The sequence below is a fragment of the Dryobates pubescens genome, chromosome 9, assembly GCF_014839835.1.
Source record: "Dryobates pubescens isolate bDryPub1 chromosome 9, bDryPub1.pri, whole genome shotgun sequence".
In the NCBI taxonomy this organism is placed as follows: Eukaryota; Metazoa; Chordata; class Aves; order Piciformes; family Picidae; genus Dryobates; species Dryobates pubescens.
Genome location: NC_071620.1, coordinates 8,780,906 through 8,804,688, shown reverse-complemented (window position 1 = coordinate 8,804,688; position 23,783 = coordinate 8,780,906). Strand labels below are relative to the sequence as shown.

The 23,783-nt window shown below is 42.3% G+C and overlaps 1 protein-coding gene across 1 annotated transcript in view; it reads right to left on the bottom strand.

Annotated features, from left to right (window-relative positions):
• CTNNAL1 (catenin alpha like 1) overlaps positions 1 to 19,842 on the bottom strand; it is a 60,794-nt gene extending 40,952 nt beyond the window's left edge. Inside the window, exons 1-2 of the mRNA XM_054164212.1 lie at positions 19,348 to 19,842; positions 2,125 to 2,314 (exon numbers count right to left, since the gene is read on the bottom strand). Of these exons, the coding sequence (XP_054020187.1) occupies positions 2,125 to 2,314; positions 19,348 to 19,473 (316 nt within the window). The 5' untranslated portion in view covers positions 19,474 to 19,842. The remainder of the gene's footprint in view (positions 1 to 2,124; positions 2,315 to 19,347) is intronic.
• Between the last annotated feature and the right edge of the window lie 3,941 nt (positions 19,843 to 23,783).

Sequence of the window (23,783 nt, the reverse complement as noted above, 5' to 3'; positions counted from 1 at the left end):
ATCCATAAGAATTTATCTGCACAGAGGACTGTCTTAATTTGTCCAGCACTTAACAGTCTACAGAAATAATACTGGTAAAAAAAGCACCAAAGAAAGAAATAGAGCAGCAAACATTTTGATATCCTGAATGTCCCATGTAATTCTTCAGTTAGATTTCAAACAGATAGCTCAGAGAAAAATAATTGAGCCATGCCTAGGTGAATGTGAGGCTTGACAGAAAACTTAACAGTCTCTATCTTCACTCCTGGAGACTGAGGCAGATTACTGTGTATCAGGAAATAAAACTTAAAATGGAAAAAAGCACAACCATTTGGTGAGAGAAAATACTGTAGACTATTTTTAGATTCTGAGCTCTTCATAGGTACACTGATAGGGAGAAAAAAAGCACTTGGCCACAGCATAAATGGCAAGTCAATAAATAGGGATCTGGACTGCATCGCTTTTTTAGGAGTTGAGATTATCAACATAAACTGGCAATTTTGGCTTGCCAGCATTGGATGTGAGGAGGAAATTCTTCACCACGAGAGTGGTGAAGCCCTGGAATGGGTTGTCCAGGGAGGTGGCTGAGGCCCCATCCCTGGAGGTGTTTAAGACCAGGCTGGATGAGGCTCTGGCCAGCCCAACCTAGTGTGGGGTGTCCCTGTCCAGGGCAGCGGGGTTGGAACTAGATGATCCTTGTGGTCCCTTCCAACCCTGACTGATACTATGATACTATTCTGGTTGGATATCTGAAGAGAAAACACATGCTTCATGTAACTAAGTACACTTCTGTTTGCAGCCACGTTTACTGGGGTCACTGTGAATTCTGAATCTGAAGTTCCTCTAGAATAGTGCTTCAAATCATGAAAATAATCATTCATCACCAGCATGTTTCTTGATGCTGCAACTCACCAAGGGATTTGTCAGAGGATTTCTTACAGCACCACAGCAAATTTCTAAGCTTTCTTTTTTTTCAAATCACAAAAATATTATGAACTGCATCCCCAAAATTGGAGGCTAGCCCAGTAATTCAGTAAGAAACACACCAGGTAGGACAGCAAAATACAGATTTCTCAGACTTCTCATTTAAAAAGATAAAAACCAAACATACACACAGAAGTCCACTGTTTAAATTAACAAATCAATTTAAAGTACATTAGCCCAGGTCTTGAATTAGTGTACTACTTCTCTCTGCAGTCAAGAAAGGCCATTTATTTGCTTCCACATCTGGAAGCTCCCCGTAGCCACAATAAGTAGAAAGTCTGTCACACCTGCAGGTACTTCCACCTGCTTAAAGAGTAAAAGCTTTAAGCAGAATTTTCCATGAGCCAAAAGAAAGAAAAAAATCAAACCCCACCACCACCACTACAGGAACAGTTCATAGATGTGATCTTACTGCTGTACTGCAGATGTAAGAATATGCCTTCACTAGGAGCAACTGAAATATCATTCAAGGAGCAGTACTTAATATTTAGGAAAGTAATTTCTAGCAGGACAATGACATTCTCTTACAGTATCAGAGAATGTAATCCACTGTTTGGTGGGACAGATGCTTCTGGGTGGAGGAGGGTCATGGCAGGCAAGTCAGTCAGTTATCCATACTTCACATTCAATCCACACACACAGCAGGTTTCCACCAAAAGTTGAATCCAGCAAAAAGGCAAGCATGATATGATTTTCATTCTGCTGAGAGGAGTCATCAGATGACTGATGTGAGTCATACTGAGTCCTGATGAGATATGGATTGACACTGACCTTCATTCAGATATTCAGATTCAGAACACAGTGACCTCAATAGCATAACACTTGAATTACTTTAAATACGCCACTGTTTCAGCTTGAGAGCAATAAACTATAATGCCGTATTCTCCAAACTCCGCTCCTCGCCATAAGTTACACCACAAAACAAAGAGCAGCCAGGTAATTGCTTGTGGCAAAAGAACCTATAAAAATCAAAGCCAACACACAATTCCATTCCCTGTTCATAAAATGACAGCAATTTAAGTGAGAGACTCAGGTAACAGAACAGGCCTTGAATGAACCAGAAGATAGTTAAGGAATTAAATAAAGTTATTACACTATTCCCAGTACTAAAAATAGTGTGCCAAAAATAGCACAAGCACAATTTCATGAGTAACTACATACCTGCTCTCCTTGCTTCAATGCAAGCAACACTCATTTCCTCCTTCAGTTCATGATTTTCATTGGCAATAGCTTCACCTACTGTAACAAACCTTCCAACTGCCAGGTTAACTGCTTGGCCAACTCGCTGAATCGCTTGCAGAGTCTTGTCTGAGCGCTTTGGTTTATCCTTATGATTAATAAGAGTCGTTATCTGTGAACAAGAAGAGTTAATTATTAGAACTCCACGTAAGAAGGCATGTTAACTTTAATACTAAAGGCAAGTTTTGAACTGAACTCAGCAGCAGATTTTTGCCATTCTTTCACTAATAAAATCTAGTGTTGACTCGTGGGGTATAATTTACTTCTTAAGAGAATGGGGGAAAAAAATATCCGGAGCATAATTAAGTTTGTTCATTTGTTGTGGTCTCAGCTTATCGCACATCCTGAGTGAATTGAGGGATGTGGGGTTTCCCCCTCCCCTTTTCAATACAAAAATAAGCCGTCCTAAGTCTCTCAGCAGGCTTTCATATTACAGACACAGTAAAAGCAGACATATCAACATTGTTTTGGATTTGCCACCACTGAAAGTCTCACAAAGCTCTTGTTCTGCCACCTAAGTAAACACACTCATCACCTAGGATTTGAGAGTTTTGGCTATTTTACTAAAATAAGACTTTATAGATGGTATTTTGTACAACTGATTAAGGCAGGCTTTAAGAAAAAAATGAGCAGCAGCAGACTTTTTACATGAAAAGAACCATTTGTCTTTTAGAGTCATTCTGAAGCATTCAGGCCTTTCCCCATTAAAGTGTCCACTGTACTCATAATGTAAACATTCTCAATCATGCATTTTTCCTAGAATTTAGAAAAAAAAAGGTTGCCATTTAGATGCAAGTCATCAGTAAAACAATTTGCAATGTTTGGATTCTGAACTCCACACCTTGTCTTGGCTTATCTACCTGTTAGTATGTTGTGCTACACACTCCTTCTTGGATCATACTGACCAGACACCAGCTGTATGCAGGCTGCAGGAGACCAAAAATTTGCCAAAACACCAAAGATGAATAAACAAACAAAGAGATCCCTCTTCTGCCCAAAGAGCAAGCAAGGTAGTATTGCAGAAGTACCTTCTTGAAGAAGCTATTAAATAAATATGAGAATAATGTGCAATCCTGACACTCAGGATGAACTACAAAATGCATTATGAAGAGTATGGGAGATCTATACTTTGAATATGTTAACCACTTTCTAGTGAGTTGCAGGACTGAAGTTGAACTGAAGTTCAAACATCCTAAACCAGCATAAAAGCCATCATTATCACCAATAAATTCAGTCCTGTCTGTCCTTGCCTCCTTTTTGGTTTTGCAATGTATTTATCTGATATGGGTTAAACTGGAGTTGTAGAGAAGGTGATCTTTGTTATTTTCAGTTTTCAGGGGAAAGGTATAGACCAAAGAAAAAGAAGGGCAGAGTGCTCCTTTCAGTGGCACCATGGCTTAAAATGCCTGCAGAACTGCATTGCAAGCCACATCCCCAAGAGCTCAAAGATGCTTATTGAGATAATCTCAGAATTACATGAATTACTTAAGCGTTTGAACACCTCAGTTTAACATGTCCTGTTTCTCCAACTTCTACCTAACCTACTAGCTCTAAGGCAAGCCCACTTCCTACAATTCATACAATAAATCTGACCCTATGAAAGTCTCTCAGTTCATCAAACTTCAACTCCAAAGCCTATGAACCTCTGATACCCTTCCCGAGAAAATATCGTATTATGAACACAGGGTCTTATTTAGAGAGTAAACTAAGCAAGCATCTGAACACCTTCAGGTTCATTACAGAATCACAGAAAGATAGGGGTTGCAAGGGACCTCTGGAGATCATCCAGTCCAACTCTCCTACCAGAGCAGGTTCACCTAGAGCAGGCTGCACAGAATGGCATCCAGGTGGCTTTTGCATGACTCCAGAAACAAAGATTCCACAGCCTCCGTGGGCAGCTGGTCCAGTGCTCTACCAGCCTCAAAGAAGTTCCTCCTCATGTTTAGATGGCACTCTCAATGTGCACTTGCAGCCCGGAAAGCCAATCAGATCCTGGGCTGCAGCAAGAGAAGTGTGGCCAGCAGGTCAAGGGAGGTGATTCTCCCCCTCTACTCAGCTCTGGGGAGATCCCACCTGGAGTGCTGCCTCCAGTTCTGGAGCCCCTATTACAAGAGGAATATGGATGTGCTGGAACATGTCTAGAGAAGGGCCATGAGGGTGATCAGAGGGCTGGAGCACCTCTCCTGTGAGGACAGACTGAAGGAGTTGGGGCTGTTCAGTCTGGAGAAGAGAAGGCTCCGAGGTGACCTTATTGTGGCCTTCCAGTATCTGAAGGGGGCCTACAAGAAGGCTGGGGAGGGACTTCTCAGGATGTCAGGTAGTGATAGGACTAGGGGGAATGGGATGAAGCTGCAAGTGGGGAGATTCAGGCTGGAGGTGAGGAGGAAGTTCTTCACCATGAGAGTGGTGAAGCTCTGGAATGGGTTGTCCAGGGAGGTGGTTGAGGCCCTGTCCCTGGAGGTGTTTAAGCCCAGGCTGGATGAGGCTCTGGCCAGCCTGATCTAGTGTGGGGTGTCCCTGCCCATGGCAGGGGGGTTGGAACTAGATGATCCTTGTGGTCCCTTCCAACCCTGACTGATATTATGGTATTACTATGTTTGAGTTTGTGCTCATTACCTCTTGTCCTGTCAATGAAAAAAGACTGTCCCCATCCTTCTGATACCCACCCTTTAAGTTTTTATAAGCATTGATAAGATCCCCAAAGATTCTAGAGGAAGAATGACAAGTCCCAAAACATACAACTACCATCACTTCAGTGGAAATTCAGATTAATACCAAATGGGTATTAAAAACAGTTGCACTATGCAACTCTCCTGAATTATTGTGTTGCAGATCCTTCAGGTATACCAAACTATCAAATACATGGCTGTAGCTATCTAACAATCCCAGCTGGTGAATTCTTGACTAATCATGGCCAGCAAGCCTACAGAGAGCATTAGACCAAACACTGAAGAAGAATTTGACAGAGGGTCACAACTTTGTTTCCTCAACAGAGTTTTAAGCAAACAACAACCCAATGCTATGCAAACAAAAGTTACAACTTCTCCAAAGTATATATAAAATACCACTGCCCTAAAACAAACGAAATACTAGTTGGATGCACATCCTGGCTGCAAGAGATGTGGTTGAGGCTCTGTCCCTGGAGACATTCAAGATCAGACTTGATGTGGCCCTGGGCTGCCTGATCTAGTTGGAGGCGTCCCTGCTCACGGCAGGAGGGGCTGGACAAGATGACCCTAGAGGGTCCCTTCCAACACAATGCACTCTGTGAATCTGTAAGGAAAAAGGGCTGTCGTTGGGTCTAGAAACACGTAAGATGCTTAATGTTAAAGGCATAAGGAAAGTTTTCCAGCTACAGATGGGCTTCTCATAACCTGCCACCTGCAGAAAACACTGCCGCCCCAACAAGGGGAAGGTCTAGTTCTGGAAAGTATCTTTCTCTTTCCTTCAGGAAGTATTAAGAATAACAGGTGTAATAGTCAGGCTTATCCTCCATTTAAAATACCAGTTCAGACCATAGTTAAATAAATAAAACCCTTAAGTACAATTGGGATGGGTGTTGAGAAGAGGTATACACTACCACTTGCTTCAGGACACATTCATAAAGCAATGAGCATCAAAAGGCCAATAAGGTACACATCTAAAACAAAGACTAAGCCAAGTTTTTGCTCCTGACTTTTAAACACCACAAGAAACCTTGAGGAGCTTTCTCCTCAACATCCACCTTTCTCCAGAAATACCCAAAGAGCTTATCAAAAACTGAATCAGTGAAAACATGCAGCATTTCCAAAGATTTAAAAGACTTGCTTTCCCCCTGCAACCCATCCAGCTGCAAACAGACCAGAACTATTAGTGATTCCAAGAACATTATTTAAGCTCTCCTTGTTTAACGCCTCCCAAATATTTAATCTGTTGTATTCTGACCATGTCTCACCCAGTGTCTAACACTTGTGGTGTTTGGACAGGAGTTAACAGCTGAAAAGATTACCTGCAAGTCTCTTTGAACAGGAATGATAGGTTATGTGCTGTTTACTTCAGGATTTACTGATCAGGACCTGGAAATGAAACAGTCCTTCTGACGGTACTCATGCTCTGATGCAAGCTCTTACTGTTTTCATGGAATGCTCTTCTGAGATTTGAGGAAATCAGTTTAAGGAGTGTGAAGTCTCAAGAAACTACCAGTCACAATCTTTCATCACTTATTATGAGCAGCCTCAGAAAAATAGCCTTTTCCCAAACACTTTATTGAAACCAACATATATGGCCATAATGCATCGAGGTACTTAGTAATTAAGGAAAGTAGCTCAGTTGTGGCAGTTTTCTAGCAGTGTTTTCCAGAACACTGAGGGCCTTCAGATACTGACATTTAAGCTTTTATGTGCTTCATGCACAGGAAGTATCATGACAGCATGCTTAGCTAAAAATAATCTAATGTGTATTTATTATCAGTGTAATTAAGTCCAGCATGACAGAATTGAGTGATACTTAAGAGATTGGGTTTCAGAAGTATTTATAGGCAACTATAAATAAAACCAGAGGAAATACAGGTATTTCACAGCCACTGCTGGGAGAGCTAAACTGAGAAGTCATGTTGGAAGATACTCTATCCACGTCCCCTCCTGAGTAAGTACATACATTGTACACAGAATGACTCTGAACAGTAGTATTTGTTCCTGCCTCGCACTAACCAGTTTTCCTGCTAGGGCAAAAAAAGTATCCAAAATGTTTTCTCCATGCAATGGGGATTACCATCCTCAGAATAACAGCTCCTCTTCTATTCTGTGTATTTTCTGCTTTTTACCCTTCATTAATTTCTAAATGGTAGAAAATTCCTTCATGTGCAAATAAAGAAAGAAAAAAGTAACACCAGGAATGGAAAGCATTTGCTAAGAAAATGTAATAGCACTGTATACCAAAGGAAAGGGCAATGAAGTTGGTGAGGGGTTTGGAACACAAGCCCTCTGAGGAGAGGCTGAGGGAGCTGGGGTTGCTTAGCCTGGAGAAGAGGAGACTCAGGGGTGACCTTATTGCTCTCTACAACTACCTGAAGGGAGGTTGTAGACAGGCGGAGGTTGGTCTCTTCTCCCAGGCAACCAGCACCAGAACAAGAGGACACAGTCTCAAGCTGTGCCAGGGGAGATTTGGGCTGGTTGTTAGGAAGAAGTTCTACACACAGAGAGTGATTGCCCATTGGAACAGGCCGCCCAGGGAGGTGGTGGAGTCACCATCATTGGAGGTGTTCAGGACGAGACTTGATAGGGTGTTTGGTGCCATGGTTTAGTTGATTAGGTGGTGTTGGATTAGTTGATAGGTTAGACTTGATGATCTCGAAGGTCTCTTCCAACCTGGTCTATTCTATTGTATCCTATTCTAGTCTAGTCTAGTCTATTCTATTTCTATAAACCCCTACAGCAGAAGTGTGCTGTAAAGTATTTGATAGGACATACAGAAAACTTGGTCCAAAAGGTTTTTCCCACACTGCTCAGACTTTCATTAGTTCATCCTGAGGTTGGGGGCTGGGGGGAATGTCTAATACCGCATTTGAGATACCGTCTCTCACTAGGTCTTGTGTACTACTTCAGGACAGACAGGTCTTCAAACTCATTTAGCTAGACAGCAGCACACATTGCTCCAACACCCACATCTGCTACAGGATACAGCCACAAGTGTGGGAGAGCACAGACGCAGCAGCTGGCATTCGACATCCAGTCCATGAGGGCTACAAGCAGAAATGTCACACAGACTTCTCATCACGAAAGGTAAGCCTCAGGAGATTTGAGAAGCAAACAAGGACTACCTGCTTACCTGTACTAGAACTCAAGTCTGTTAAGATTAGTACTCTTCCAGGTACTAATGGAACTCTTATGTTCTACAACTTCAAGAACTAAAATATTTTTTCGAAGTCTGCCTAATGTGCAGGTTTTTTTAGAGTTGGAAAAGTCCTATCTTACTACTCAGTTTTCATTCTGCAGAAAAATCCCACAAATAGATTTTGGAGAAACTCAACTTTGAAAGTTTTGCAAAGGCTGGAAATGATTAACCAAAATGAAATGCAGCTGCATTAACTATTAATGTGCCAGTTCATTGTAAGAACTCAAAATTTTACTTTGAGACAAGTCACTGCTTTATGGACACTTGAACCAGAACAGTTTCTTCCAAGTATTTGTCAAAGGGGGCAAACAACCCCTTCTTTCAGAAGTCACACAGACCTCAACACATCATTCAGGACTTTGAGTCACCACTTCTGTAAAAGAACAGCTTACAAGAAGTGGTATGAACCTGCTACCCACTGTTTACATGTTTTCCTCATACTGCCTATGCACTAGTGACTAGAAAGGCAGTACAAATACACCGTGTGTTCCAAGATTAACAAGTTCTGTTACACTTGTGGTACTCAGACTGCTGGAGCTGTATCTTTACCTGACGGCTTTTTAAAAGCATCTTCTTACTGCTTTTGTACACATCTTTCATAAAAGCCTTCAGGGAAGCATGTGAAATAAACTACTTTAACAACCTGTAAGTTGGTTCACTTATCCATGGGCAAATGCTAACATGCTTAGGGGAGCCTCAGGCAATCTTTCACATGTAGTGTCTAACAAGCTGATAAGCCACCTCTGAAAAGGAAGTAGGAAAAATCCAGGACCTGCAGTGACAAGTAGAAGCTGACAAGCAACACATGAACAGCCCTATCACATCAGATCACAGGAATAACAAACCTAGTATAATCTTAACTCCAGTAATACCCAAACATGGATGCCCATGAAAGAGCATGAAAATAAAGCCAGCAAATGAAACTCAAGCTGTGCTGCAGCTGGAACCAGATTTTTGGTTAAGCGTAAATCATACATTTCACTTTAAAACATCTTAACATTTAATTGTTCACTTCTTACAAGTAATATATATATTTTCAACAGCTAGAAAATTGTTGAGAAGGAGTGAGAGCAGTCCTCTTCACCTCCTTCATATCTAGGCTTCAAAACCTACTCTTTGTAAAGTTTGCCTGGAAAGACAAGAGTACACAACTTGAAATTCAAATACACACCTCAGATTATTAGTACCACTGCTATGTACACATTCTTGGAATGGTTAAGAGATCAAAAGAAAGGCTTCACCTCACATCAAAACTGTGCTATAGTAGTGAATACCCTTTCTTTGCACTGAATGCATTCCTAGAAAACCAAGGGCCTTTTAAATTTCAAGATCCAAACCAAACACCGTCGAGAAAATAATTATCCGAAATGTGATACAGATGAACTTACTCAACTGAGATGTAGTACTTTGAAGACACCAAATTATTTCCTTATTTTGAATTTGGGGATTTGTAGGGTTTTTTTTAAGTAATGAAAACTCAGAAACTTTTATTATTTTTTTTTCCAGTGAAATTAAGTTACTTCCCCTCCTCCCTCCCCAGTTGTTGTGATGAGGAACTCTGGAGAAAAACAAAAAAGGAATACACACAGCTGACTAGTACTTGCAACCTGTGGATTCTTAGATAATATGCAGGTTTGAATTACTTAAATAATGTTGCTAAAGCAGAGGAGTACCAGGCTTGTTTTTCAATGTTCACTTTTCACAGACTCCTTCACAGTCTCCTTCGACAGACTCCCTCCTTCACAGCAGGGATCATCGGCGATTTGCAGATTTTTAACAAAAACCCACATGATAACTGACCTGTGCCTCGCCCCTCCTCCCTTTTTTCCACACATGGAAGAGCAGGAGAGAAACATCACTGGAAAATGCTCAGTAAGGCTTAACTACTGATCAAAGCTATCTTGTTTATTCTTATTGTCACATGCCTTACAAGTCACAGGACTGCCCTACTTCCCCCCAAAAAAGAGTCTTCAGAATTTTTGTAGAAATGAGTGATGATGATGAAGGTCTTCATTTTCAGACAATTCAACTTCCAGATTCCTTTTGTTTTTTTTTTAAAGATGCATGGAAGCTTACAGATTGAAATCTGAACCTCAGAGTGCATAGATAGCACTGGGGGTTGGAAGGGACCCTCAAAGGTCATCTTGTTCAAACCCCCTAGAGTCGGCAGGGACAGGGGTTGACAAAAAAAACAATTTTTCAAATTGGAAGCCCAGCTTAACCTTTTCTGACTATGTGATGCACATCAACAAGTGTACTGAACAGCAGAAAATACACATTTACCTATCATAAAATCCATTTTAAAACAAAAAAAGAGGCCATTGCTGTGCTTTTCACTGTGAATTGGTTTTCTAACTCAACCACTGTTGAAGTTTTTTTGAAACACACAAATACCTCACTAGGAAGTGACCATAAGATAACAGATCAAATAACTGGTTAAAAGTGTAGAAGCCATTACATTTTCCTGCCTTCCTGCTGCTCAACAGTTCAGTATCTTCTTAATGGGTAGATTTCATAAACAAATATATTGCCTTTTTTCATTCTGCACCCAGAAAATCTGGGCAGGAGCAAGTCTAAGTAAATAAAACTAAGTCAGAAGGAAGTTCATTGTTTAAAGTGTACGTTCAGATGTGGTCAAAACAGATGCAGACATGTTTTCAGCACCAGAGACATGCAGGTCTCAGAAATAACTCAATTTATTAACAAGATCTGGTAACCTCAAGATGAGAGACTGAATGGCAAATGATTATTGTGGCTTTCCTCCCTCACTTGCCTTTGTTAATGTACCCAGTCTTCCACTGCTTGTGCAAACAATTCCTGAGCCTGCTTGGAGTTGCTTAGTAAAGGAAAAAAACCAACAAAACAACCAAAAAAACCCCACAAAACCCACCCAACCAAAAAACCCCAAGCCACTGTTGTGGAACTAAAAATTCAAACATTGTAATAAAGGATGTAACAGGGGCAAAACAGTGATACTATCTGAAACCGAGATTCTTTCTATTCAGATCAGGATTGGCTTCTGAAGATGCAGAAAAGTTGCCTCTTAGTGCCATGAACAGGCAGCTTTGCTAGGACGAATATCAGCCATTCAATCTGTCCTGCACTGCATGCTGCTAACAGAAGGGTTCCTCCAACCTTTTCTAAAGAAAGCTTCCTTAGCAGCATCTTGACATACCACTTCAATTCAGAGCAACATCTGGTATTTCATCTTGAAAAGCACATATTTGCCCGAGGGATTAATGGAGAAGTACAGTGCGCTCTGGAAAAGGCTATGCAAATCCAACTACTATCCACCTACAGAAGTGTAAACCAAAACAAGAACTTCATATAATTCAGGAACCTTTATCTTATTTATGCTAAAGAGGCTGTATATCCCTCTGACTGCCTCCTTGAAAAGCTCAAGGGCAACAAAAAGTCATTCATGTGGAAAAAGTTAAGAATGTTTAAATGTAACTGTGAGCTACAATGAAGAAATTAATTAGAAGGGAATATTCCAATACATTTGCCTAACTCCTACAAGTTATGCACTCGCAACTTTGGACAATACTTTCCTTCTAAACCATTTTTGACACCTGTGGATAAGTTAAAAACAAAAACAACAGCACCCCTCCCCCCCCCCAAACCAACCAAAAAACAAACCAAAACAAACCAACCACAAAACAAACAAAACCAACAAAACCCCCCCAAAAGAACACCCAACCTCCCCTCCCCCATTTAGAAAGTGTTACTACAGCCTAATTTTACTTTATTGGTATTTGGTATTTTATTGGTATTGGTATATTAATCCAAATAAATAAATAAATAAATAAAATCAGTTTCTCTAAGACAGCAGTAGCTGCATGGTCTTTTATTCTTCCATCTGCAGCTAAATGAACCTTAGGATTTGCTCATACATGCTTTTTGCAACTTGTGCTTAGGAGTTATCATTTGAGAACTCCTTTTTTTGTATAAAAACAAGAACTCATCCCATTCAGTATCTAGAGTAGATTAATAACTACAAATTGGCACTAAGAGTCTGTATCACTATTCATTTACCCCACCAGCTTTAAACAAGGCTAGTAATGAAATGCAGAACAATTCAGTGAGTAAAAACCATCACTGAAGGCTCCAGCAAGGGTTATGCTTTGTCAATGAATTAATAAACATAAAATAAGCCCATGCATAAAGCCATAGACTCATAGTACCACACAGCAGCTTTAATAAACTATACATTAAAGTTGTTTGCAATCATTAATTCATAATTCATACTTGGGGGATTTCCCTACCCAATCTGTCTTAAAATATCTGTTAACAATGCTGAATAGCAAGGAAACTGCTCTAATTCTTTTGTGCAGGATCGTTGTGAGGCAGTTTTGATTTAACAGTCATTCTGCAGGAGAACTACAGCAATTTGTTCAATCTATAGACCTCACAAATTTGAAAGATGTGATTCCACTGAAAAAGTGAAATTGATTTTAAGCTATGTCAGTGAGAAGCATCTCACTACAGCTACTTGAAATAATAACAAGCAAACGAAAAAACAGCCACCTGAAAATACAGTTCTTTCATGGAGATACTCATGTGCTCATGTGATAAAATGTTCAAGTGTAGTTTCTTGGGACATCCTTCTTGCCCTTTTTGAAGACTGGAGTGACACTGGCTTTCCTCCAATGCACAGGCACCTCTCCTCTTCTCCATGACCTTTAAAAGATGATGGATAATGGCTTGGCAATAACATCTGCCAGTTCCCTCAGCTTTCGTGGGTGCATTGCATCAGGGCCCATGGATTTGGGGATGTCCAGCTTGACTAAGTGATCTCTGACACAATTCTCCCTGACAAAGAAAATGTCTCTTACTCTTTTACCTCCAGGGACTGAAATTCCTGGGGGTTGGCCTTGGAAGTGAAAGCTGAAGCAAAGAAGGCATTCAGTAACTCCACCTCCTCTGTATCCTCCATTTCCAGGGCACCCACCTCATTCAGCAGCGGGCACGCATTTTCCCCAGTCTTCCTCTTGCTGCTGATGTACTTGATGAAGCCCTTCTCGTTGCATGCCTATGTGTTACTTAACATGTTTTTCCGACTTTGTAGTTACAGGAGATCCTGTCAGAGGTTTTGGAAGTGACTTGAGCTACGTAGTCAAAAGTAACTACAAAAAGCTGTTTCTGAATTTCTTTATTGCGAGTCTTATATTCTGAATCAGTTAACAGTGGTAATATGCCTTGAGGTGGATAAAACAAGTCTCTTCTTCACTATGATACTGAGTCTTTGCCTTCTCCAAAGCTAGCTCAAATTCCCATTTCAGTAAATGTTATATAGTTATATAACATTATATAATGTCCTGCCAGTATTCTCTTTGTCCAGATCTTTCTGGAGTTGCATATTAGAGCCCAAGGATGAGCTGACCAGCATTTTGTGTGACAAGCTCACTGATGAATTTTCAGACTTTAAAACAGCCATACTGGATTAAACTAGAGCTCTGTATATAATCAGTGGTATTTTCTCTAAGTTTTGGGGTTTTTTAATCAATTACCAGTGGCATTTCCCAGGGACTGATAGAGGGACCAATATTATTTTATGTCTTTATTAACGACCTGAATGTTGGAGTGATGGGTCAGCATGTTCAACAGGCATGTGAACTCCCCTACAGAGAGTTGAGTAATGTGGTACAGAAAGTAACAGAATGTAAATGAATTACCACTGGATGCAAAAGGGGAAATAATGATAAGGTCTAAATAATCCCATTGGTCTGACTACCCAATAGAGAGGAAAAAGAAAAGGAAGGAGCAAATCCACCAAGAAATAATTTGGAGTTGGCTTGGAAGTAGAGAGGTAAAGAATTTTCTTTAAACAATATATATATATATATAGACCTTACCGGTTACTGTTACATATATATATATAGATATAGATATAGATATATATCTATATCTATATATATATATGTAACAGTAACCGGTAAGGTTCACAAGGGTAAGGAACAAGAATGGATGGGAGAAAAATAAGAATACAAAACCAGTCTCTCTGAAGAGGTGTGGAGGTATCAGGGAGAAGGATCAGGCCTGACTCGTCCAAGCAAAGGCAGGGCCCAAGAGAGAGCTAATGGCTGCAGCATCCTTTTTATAGCCTTGCTGGACAAGGAGGGGGAGTAGAACAGACTAAACTCAATTTCCTAGGGGAAAAACCCTCTACAGGGAGGACAATGCTCTCACAAGCCTTCCCCCCCTGCTTCCAGGATGGGCATAACCCATCACAGAGGGCAGGAGGGCTCTGCAGTGGGACCTTGACTGGCTGGACAGATGGGCAGAGTCCAACATGATGCATTCAACAAGTCCAAGTGCTGGGTGCTGCACTTCTGTCACAACAATCCCATGCAGTGCTACAGGCTGGGGTCAGAGTGGCTGGAGAGCAGACAGGCAGAAAGGGACCAGGGGGTACTGGTTGACGGCCAACAGAAGTCAGCAGTGTGCCCAGGTGGCAAAGAAGGCCAATGGTATCCGGGCCTGCATCAGAAATGACAGTGACAGAGCAAGAGGACACAGTCTCAAGCTGCACCAGGGGAAATTCAGGCTCAAGGTAAGGAGAAAGTTCTTCACAGAAAGGGTAATTGGCCGTTGGAATGTGCTGCCCAGGGAGGTGGTGGAGTCACCATTCCTGGAGGTGTTCAACAAAGAATTGGACATGGCACTTGAAGCCATGGCTTAGTTAGTCATAAGATGTTCAGTGATAGGTTGAACTTGATGATCTTTGAGGTCTTTTCCAACCTTATTGATTCTGTGATTTCTAACTTGATATCACTTTTTATTATTGAAAGCATACAAAAGCTCTGAGGAGAAACAAAACCACCAAAACCCACTACATTTTCCCTATCTGCTTTTCTTCCACAGCACGCATCAATCTTGTATAAAGGCTGATGTCTGCATGTCTTTAGTCATGTTATATTGCAATACAGGCTCATTACATACCTACTACAGAACTAGTTGTGAATCAAATGCATGTTTTCATTCTGTATCAGCTAAGAGGAAGTGTTTCTTGTACTTTTTTGACAATATTAATAAAATTGTGGAATATCTGCAGTCTCATTCCCTTCCTGAACATCAGCATCGAGTCCAAGCTCTCATCCACTTCTAATTTTTTTTTTCATTGGCTGTGCAGCAGATGCACTGAGAGTTTTGTTCCAGCAAGTCCCTTGGCTGTCTTGTTCCACTAGTTGTTTTTTGGTACCTCTAGCTTTTTCCCCACCTATAAGGTGCTAAAGGATACTTATATTGTTGGCTGTTCTATGGTGCCAGGGCTCGCACTTTGCTCCTTATGGCTCTTTTGAAGGATGGGGAAATTCATTTCTGTAGACAGTATGGTAATCTATATTTATCTTAAACTTCTTGTTTTCTTGAATGCATCTGAGGAAAAGAAATCTGAGTATGCTTCTTTTAAAATGTTCCTTGGGCACTAGTTTTTATCCTTCAGCTCTTCAAAAATTCAGGAAACTTAAAAGCTTTGAGAAGCTGGTTTGTTTTTTCTGTTTGTTTTTCCCCCCTCAGTATTTTCTTTGTTGTGAATTAATTTGGTTATTTGCCTTAGACTTGAGACTTGGCACCACTGTTGAGTGATTAAAATTACGAATTAAAGGATGGAGGCTTGTATTGTAACTCGTACTGAGTGAAGCAAGCCGCCTGCTAGACTCTTCTTAGTTTACATCCTGTACTGCAGAGAAACCATGCCACAGGCTCAGTGTCATACGCATTAACTGCTGTCGAGTCTAGAGGCATATGGTGTGCTGCCTGTGTATGGAGTTGCACCTCATCAATTTCAGTTAGTCACTAACTCACTGACTCTTCTCCCTTTCCTTCCATAGGTATTGTGGGTTAAGTCGTGAGCTTGCGGTTTGTGCTCTGAGTATAAAGAAGAATGGGGCCAGGCTCTTTTCAGTGCTGTCCAGAGACAGGACAAGGGGCAACTGGCACAAACTGTAACACAGAAAGTTCCACCTAAACAGATGCAAAAATTTCTCCTTACTTTTAGGGTGACAGAGCACAGGAACAGCCTGCCCAGAGAAGCTGTGAAGTCTCCTTCTCTATTAAAAGCCTACCCAGATACAGTCCTGTGGAACCTGCTCTAGGTGAATCTGCTAAAGCAGAAGGGTTGAACTAGGTGATCTCAGAAGTTTTTTCCAACCTCTATCATTCTGTGATTCTCCAAAGTGCCTATGACAAAATGGACTTTCTGAAGCTTGAGCAGCTAGATGTAAGCACACAGGAGGATAGGTCACCTTCAGCTATGAAAGTTGACTTTGTTCTTTCAGGAACATACACAGACAGAGCTCAAAGTTGCCTCCCAAACTTTTCCCAAATATTTGACTGTGAAGGTTGACAAAAAGCTATTCTGCACTTTCTCAGAATGCCTCATTAGAACAGATATAGGCAGACAGACTCCTACAGCTGTGAAGATACCCAACTACTGCTAGACTAGCAAGCAGGTATATAATGGCATCTAAGGGAGTCACTGGTGGAGTTACATCCTGGAAAGTGCTTTTCCCCTGTCTTTGCCTTTCCTCAACTGTTTAAAAAACTTGCTATTAAATGAGTCAGCACTGACCAATTTAAACACCCTTCCTGACTTATGCTGCCAAAAAAACTTTCCATAAAAAAAATAAAATCCAACATAATTAGACTGGAAATTGACAGCACTGAAAGAGATTTCAAAGAAGGCTGTACTATATACATGTGGAACATTAAACCAAAGACATATCCAAAAGAAGAGAACTCTACTTGTTCTAACAGAAAATCGGGGAGAGGTTGACCCCCAAAGCTAAGTTTACCTTCTAAATTGTTTGCCACAAGCTTTGCACAGTACTGTAAAACAGTTCTCTTCCAGTGTAGATATGTAGATAGAGAAAACAGAATTGTTAGTAAATGTGCTTAAATCTACTGTCTCCTTTTGTCATTTGTGATACTGTTAGAGAAGGGTCACACACATCAGTGTCTGAACAGATCTAGGGAAACTGAAGACTTAAACCCATCACATTTGCTGAGTAAGAGTGAACAGCCAAACACAAGCACCATATCACACATCAATTAGGATAATGTACTACACAGTACCTGAATTTAAATGAGAATCAATGCAGCTATTTTTTTATATAAAGAAAATAGATTTAGCTGCACAAGAGAGACTGAAAGTGAGTTTGTAACAGAGCACCTTTTGTTTGTTCTTTGCTTAGCATACGAAGTGAAAAGCAGTAGCAACATTCTGACTTGGTCTTTCTTCAGTAGTATACAAGTGTCACACAGTTTCTCAGCTTTTATCAAAGGAAAAACTGTAAAGCTAACTTCACAGCAAGAAAAAAAAAACACAAATTATCTCCTTGCAAGTTTATTTCATACAAGAAGAAAAACAAAGTCCTGAGCATTACTGTTGATACATAGCAGAATACAAAAACTCAGAGATTAAGTACTCTATAAATTCTTTCTGCATAAATACCCAAACAAAGCCACCCAGTGAGACCTCTACTGAACAATCCACATGAAACAGTACAAACAGAACTGATAAACCAGTACAGTAAGCGAGGCATTTTATCAGGCAAGTGTAGGGAGCTACTGCTGATATCGTCAGCAACTTCATCCTGAATTTGAATGGAGCTCAGCACTCGCGCTTCAAGGGAACAAGCTTGTCTAAAGTTTGTAGTGCTTTACTAGGAAAACCGTAAGCGTCAAGCATTCACAAATGCTCAGACACCTTCCACTGTATACAGGGGAGGCAAAAGATGCTTTGTGCTTCTGGCAGACAGTCACAGGTTTTGTGGTCAATGAAAAATTATACACGATGTATTACATGGACAACAAATGCACAGAGAAATCAGGTCACTGTTCTTAAAGACTGTTCCAGAGGAGTAAGAATGGGCACATATGCACAGAAATCCATTAAAAGTAAGAATTTAACATGCACAGTTAAATTCGGCCTTTGCAATGGAAGGGGTCTGTCTGCTCTTAAGGTTCCTAAAAGTGGTCTCCATATTCTACCTCTCTCAAATGTTTCAGGAGTAGAGAATTCATTGGACTTTAATTTTACTTTGCTTCAGAACAAGTGGTTTGCTCCCCTCAATAGGTTTCTTCTAACTGACTGTGATTTGTTCAGAGAAAGACAAATAACATCGATAAGTACAGAAACACAATTACCCATCGCAAACCCTTCCTGCAGCCCAGCTGTACAAACCCAAAGGAAGGCTTGCAACAGTTTGTTTCCAGATGGGCTGTGATGGTATAAACATGACTTGACCTCAGCAGGACTTGTTGTTTTTGCATAGCTGTTACACATTGGTTAATTTTGTAGAGAGAGGTTCCAACTTATCAACTTTAATGATCAAAGTACAAAAATGTTGCACAGCAAACGCTGTGCTGTTCTCATACACCATTTTTCAAGAAACAACAGTTTTATGTTATATCAAACGCCTATTTTGCGACTAAAGCTCTGAAAAAAACCCAACCAAAACAGAAATCAATCCAACCCACAAACGCCAAACTCGCTGGCATATAATTACTTTGCAAACCCCTTAAAAGCCTGGTTTTTATTTAAAATCATTTAGCACTGTGCGGGACACGTTAAGAGGTCACCAAGACACAGTTTGGCTATTATTTAACTTAAAATTCCGGCACTACCCTCCGGTGCGGTAAAGACTCCAATCACCGGATCGCTCAGGCCGGACCGCGAAAACACAAAGCTTCCCCAGCCCCCTGGAAGCCGACCACTCTTCCTCAGCGCCAAGCTGTGAGCAGGGAAGGCTGCCATGCGGAACGCCATCGGGACGGCCGGGGAACTCGGCGGGCAGAGCAGCCTCTCCGCCGGACGACGGCTGCCAGCGCCCACCAGCCCCTCGCCCCGCCGCCGCCCCGTGGCCGCGGGCACCGCAGCGCCTTCGCGCCGCGGGCGTTATGCAACGGCACCGCGACCTTGCGGGGAACTTCGGAATCTTACACGGGGAGGGATGTGCGAGCAGCATCCACACACACATCCCAGCGCTCCGGCAGCGGGATACCGGGACCTCGGGCCCGGGACGCGAAGGGGGAGGCCAAGAGGTCGGAGGCAAAGGGGAAACGAAGCACCGCGACCCGAGCTCAAAAACTTCGGCAGTGGCGGCGGCCAAGCGCCGTCCCAGGCGCGGAGAGGAGGAAGAGACCATACCGCTCCCAACCCCGGGAGGCTGCCGCTGCAGCGTTAACAACCGGCCCCTAAGGGCCGGCGGCGAGGTGGGAAACGGGGGTGTGGGTGTGTGTTATGTGTGTCTCCCGCGGCGGTATTTCTACCTGCGACACCAATGGCACCAGCGTCTGCTCCACGGAGCGCGTGCGGATCTCCAGCCCCGCATCCGCGCCCAGCCCCGACGAGGACGACGAAGAGACGCCGCTGCTGCTACATGGAGACGTGGCCATAGCGGGGAGATGACTGGGACACCCCCGCCACCGCCACCCGCGCTCTCTCCTCCACGACCAACTCCGCTCCCGCCGACCGCCGCTGCGCTCCACGCCGCCCCCACCTCCTCGCCGCCCAGCCGGCGGCCCCTTCGCGGCCCCTTCCACGCCCCACGGGATTTAAAGCGACAGCGCCCGTTTGCTTGCTCGCCGCCCCCTCCCTTGCCGCCTTGCCCTCTTCCAGCGCATCTCAGCCTTCTTTACACAACCCTAAGCCCCGGGGCTGGCGGAGGAGGATGATCAGAACTGGTCCCTGACGCCACAGTTCCCAGCGAGAGTTTCTCCGCGCTCTCGCCCGAGACAAGCGAGGGAAGGAGAAGAGTCTCTCCCCACAAGCACCTATGCGTGGGGGAGCCAGACAAGGCGGTTACTGAGGAGCTCGGATGGCTCCCAAGGAAACAGGAGTCCTGGCCGGTAACTGGCCTTGGGCCCCAGCGGCATCGGCTAGACCTAAGCAGTGGAGGGGTGGTCCCAGAAGGGAAGTCGAGGACCGTGGTTCGGCTTCCAGTGAGAGTAAGCGGAGGAGCCGCGCTCTCCTTGGAGAGTGTTGAAATAACGTAGTTTATAGCGCCTGAGAGGACTGAGCTCCGTCGGCTTTTCTCTTAGCAGCCTCCCAGGGAGGGAGAAAATAGGCTGATCCTGCCTCTCAGTGTTTTATATTCCATACCTGGCACCCTGGCTGCTTTCAGAAAACAGCTATCGTGTATGTCTGAGTTTGACCAGCCTTGGTGCTAATGCAGACCATCTATAATTGACCTAGCAAGAAGGCGGCAAAAGTGATTTCAAAAGTAGATTGTTTTATTCTTTTGTTGTTGTTATTCTGGTTTGGAAAGGGCTAAATTCACTTCTGCTTATGAGTAACCTCTGTTCAAAACATGGATGGTTTAATTTGGCTGTATGCATTTGGTACAGCTGATTCTTCTGCAGGCTTGTCTAAGCAACATTTTAGAAACGGAATGCTCTTCTACTGGCTGTGATCCAAACCACCAAGGTGCAAAGCACCTCTAGTCCAGGACTAGGGTAACTCAGTGCAGTGCTGTGTGTGAGCCAACAAGCCCTGTGTAGGGTCTGGGCTAGTACGCCTCTCAAAAGAACTACTTCATTTCCTAATCAGAACTTGGACTGCTCAGCTCTCAGACAACACAATTCTGTAAACGTGCCTTTGGCTTTTTTTACGTTGTAAGATCAAAGGCTTTGTATCATTTTCTGTCTTTAAGAAGATTTCTGACCTCTTTTGCACAAAGCATCTTTGCACAATTTTGAAACCTAGATGTAAGATAAAGGACATCATTTGTTGTCCTTTGAAACCTAGACATAAGATAAAGGACAGCATCTGTTGTTCTTTGGAGTCCTGTGGAGTTATCGATATTTATTAAAAAATAAAAGTGCCAGAACTGCAAGTGTAACCCTAGATAACGATATGACCCTGTTCCTAGCTCTTCAGGAAATTGGTTTCCAACACAGTCTCATATTTTCTAAAATGACATCTTATATAACATCAACTACTACAGGAGAGAACTGAAGGCTTAAATCTGCCGTGGTACGAAAATGTCTAAATGATCGTGTGAACTTGGAACAAATACTAGTCATGCTTGATCAAAGTGTTTTAGAGCACACCTGAGATTTCTTGTGGTAGGATTTTTTGGTTCTGTTTTGGGGGTTTGGTTTTTGTTTGGTTGTTTGGTTTTTCCTCTTAAATTTTAATTTTCTTACAGCCATCATTCATTCTTTATCTGATTACTTCTTTTCTCTTTACTTCTCAATGGCCAGATTCTAGACATATAGCAACAACTGTTGTTTTATTTTATGTTTTGGTAGAGTACCAAGGTCAGGAATGGTCAAAGCCTCCCCAGGACTGTACACTGGTACAGGAGACTTTTGGATCATACACGCTGAAGCATACACCAGTCAAAGCATCAGTAAAACCCTCTTCCCCTATTCTCTTCTACTTGAAGTAATTTCCTCCTTCAGAAGTTTTAATTCCCACTAATTGACTATTTTATTTTGCCATAATATCTATGTCATCAACATCTGTAGATAAGAATCTACAACTCACATTGGAAATGAACTGGATGCACATGCACACTTAGTTTCTCACATGGTTTATAATTTGATATGGTCAGCCTGTCTTCTTCAATGCAGTAGTGGAGAAGGCTTCCCAGGGATGACATTTTCTGATTCAGAGCAGAATTAGTAGCAGAGGTTAATGATGGATTTTAAATATTTTAACATCACATTGAAAAAGAAAACAAGTTTGGTATAAAAGAAAGTGGCAAAAATAGCGGTTTAAAAATAGTTTCCTACACAAACTGGACAAATGGTGGCAACTTTGCAATGCTTTTCTGCATTGATGGGAAGTTCAGCGTGAGCCAGCAATGTGTGCTTGCAACCCAGAAAGTCAACCATATCTTGGGCTGCATCAAAAGAAGCATGGCCAGCAGGTAGAGGGAGATGATTCTGCCCCCCTGCTTTACTCTCATGAGACCCCATCTGGAGTACTACGTCCAGCTCTGGAGCCCCCCAAAACAGAAGGATATGGAACTGTTAGCACTGGCCCAGAGAAGAGCCACAAAGATGATCAGAGGGTTGTAGCACCTCTCTGGTGCTGAGGCTGAGGGAATTAGGACTGTTCAGCCTGGAGGGAAGAACACACAGAGAAGAAGACGTTATAGCAGCCTTCCAGTATTTGAAGGGAGTTTACAGAATAGTTGTGTAGGGACTTTTTGCAAAGGCATGTAGTGATAGGATAAAGAGTAATGGTTTCAAACTGGAAGAAGCTAAATTTAGATTAGACAGTAGGAAGACATTCTTCCCTGCGAGGGTGCTGAGGCACTGGAACAGGTTACCCAGAGGAGTTGTGGAGAGTCCAATCCTGGTAGTGCTTGAAGCCAAGATGGACAGGGCTTTGAGCAACCTGCTGTAGCAGAAGGTGTCCCTGTCCATGACAAGGAGGTTGTAACTAGGTGATCTTTCAGGTCCTATTCAACCCAAACTATTCTATGATTCTACACAGAAGTCCTATTCCCAGTCTTCCACCATCTTTTCCTTCTTTATTTTCACTAGACAAGCAGTAGTGGGTGGTGCTAGTGACAAAACTCATTCTCCTAATTCTCCTCTTCAGGTGCTTCTAGTTTAAACATGGAAACCACACACACTGCTTCTGGATCCTATGCTGGACAAACAGAATGTGTAATGTGAAGGTTTTAATTTAGCACAGCTGAATAACTCTGGCATGCTACAAACATCTTTGAAGACACCTTAAGGAGAGCTTCAAACATGATAGCCTGAAGCTTAACTATGCTTTTTAATTATGTTAAGACAATTTGAAAGAGCCAGTGTGATAGATTGCAACCACACCTTTGGCATGCCAACACATATTTCTGAGTGAGCACTCCAAATATGCAGTGCATAGCATTTTAGAATAGAATATTTTGCATACTATCATTTTCAGCCCACATGATGTATTCAGGAAAGCAAAAGCTCATCGCCCCTAGAAGAATGTCCCTCATATCTGTGGGATATGAGGACTACTGGCCATGGCAGTCTCTGGAGAGCTACCACTGTTAGCTCTGCCTTGCATTTGAAAACCTTTTGAAGGATAGAGGACAAGTGTAATGCCTAATGGACTGCATATCGAACTTCCTAACTTTGTCAGTGGTCAAGGGGAAGGAAGCGATTCCTATCCTCATAGCGCTATGAACATGTCAATCTGTTCCTCCTCATATTGTTTCCAGACTTCACTAAAGAATGTGATATCTCTAATTCATCTGTCCATATCTCCCACAAGATCCAGGTAATAAGTTCCCACACAGAAGATAGGCCAGTTTTCCCTCACGCAGCTCTTCAACATTGACCTTTCTATCTGAAGCACCTTTTGTAGGAAGAAACATTACTGCCAAGCACAGTGCTGCACCAAAACTCTCAGACTTTTCACTAAGCTACTGCCCCCCACACTCTGGCAGAGAATACTCCTAAGAAGGATGGCTGTTTTGAGCATTTATGTGTCATCAGGCTTCTGACCATGTATGCTGGCCACTTAGCTTTGATGGGGATGATGTGAAATGTACGAATGAGTAACCACATCTTATTTTACCTGCACCATGGCTTGTTTGAAGAGACTGTCACACAGCTTCAGTTTCACAGACTCGATAGCACCTGCTCTTACCTTCCAGCTAAGACCTGTGTTCCTTGGTCTGTTTAAAGCAGCATGAGATGAGTAACACTGAAACAATCTAAATAATATTTTTGCTAATTTGGTCATTTTGACTCAC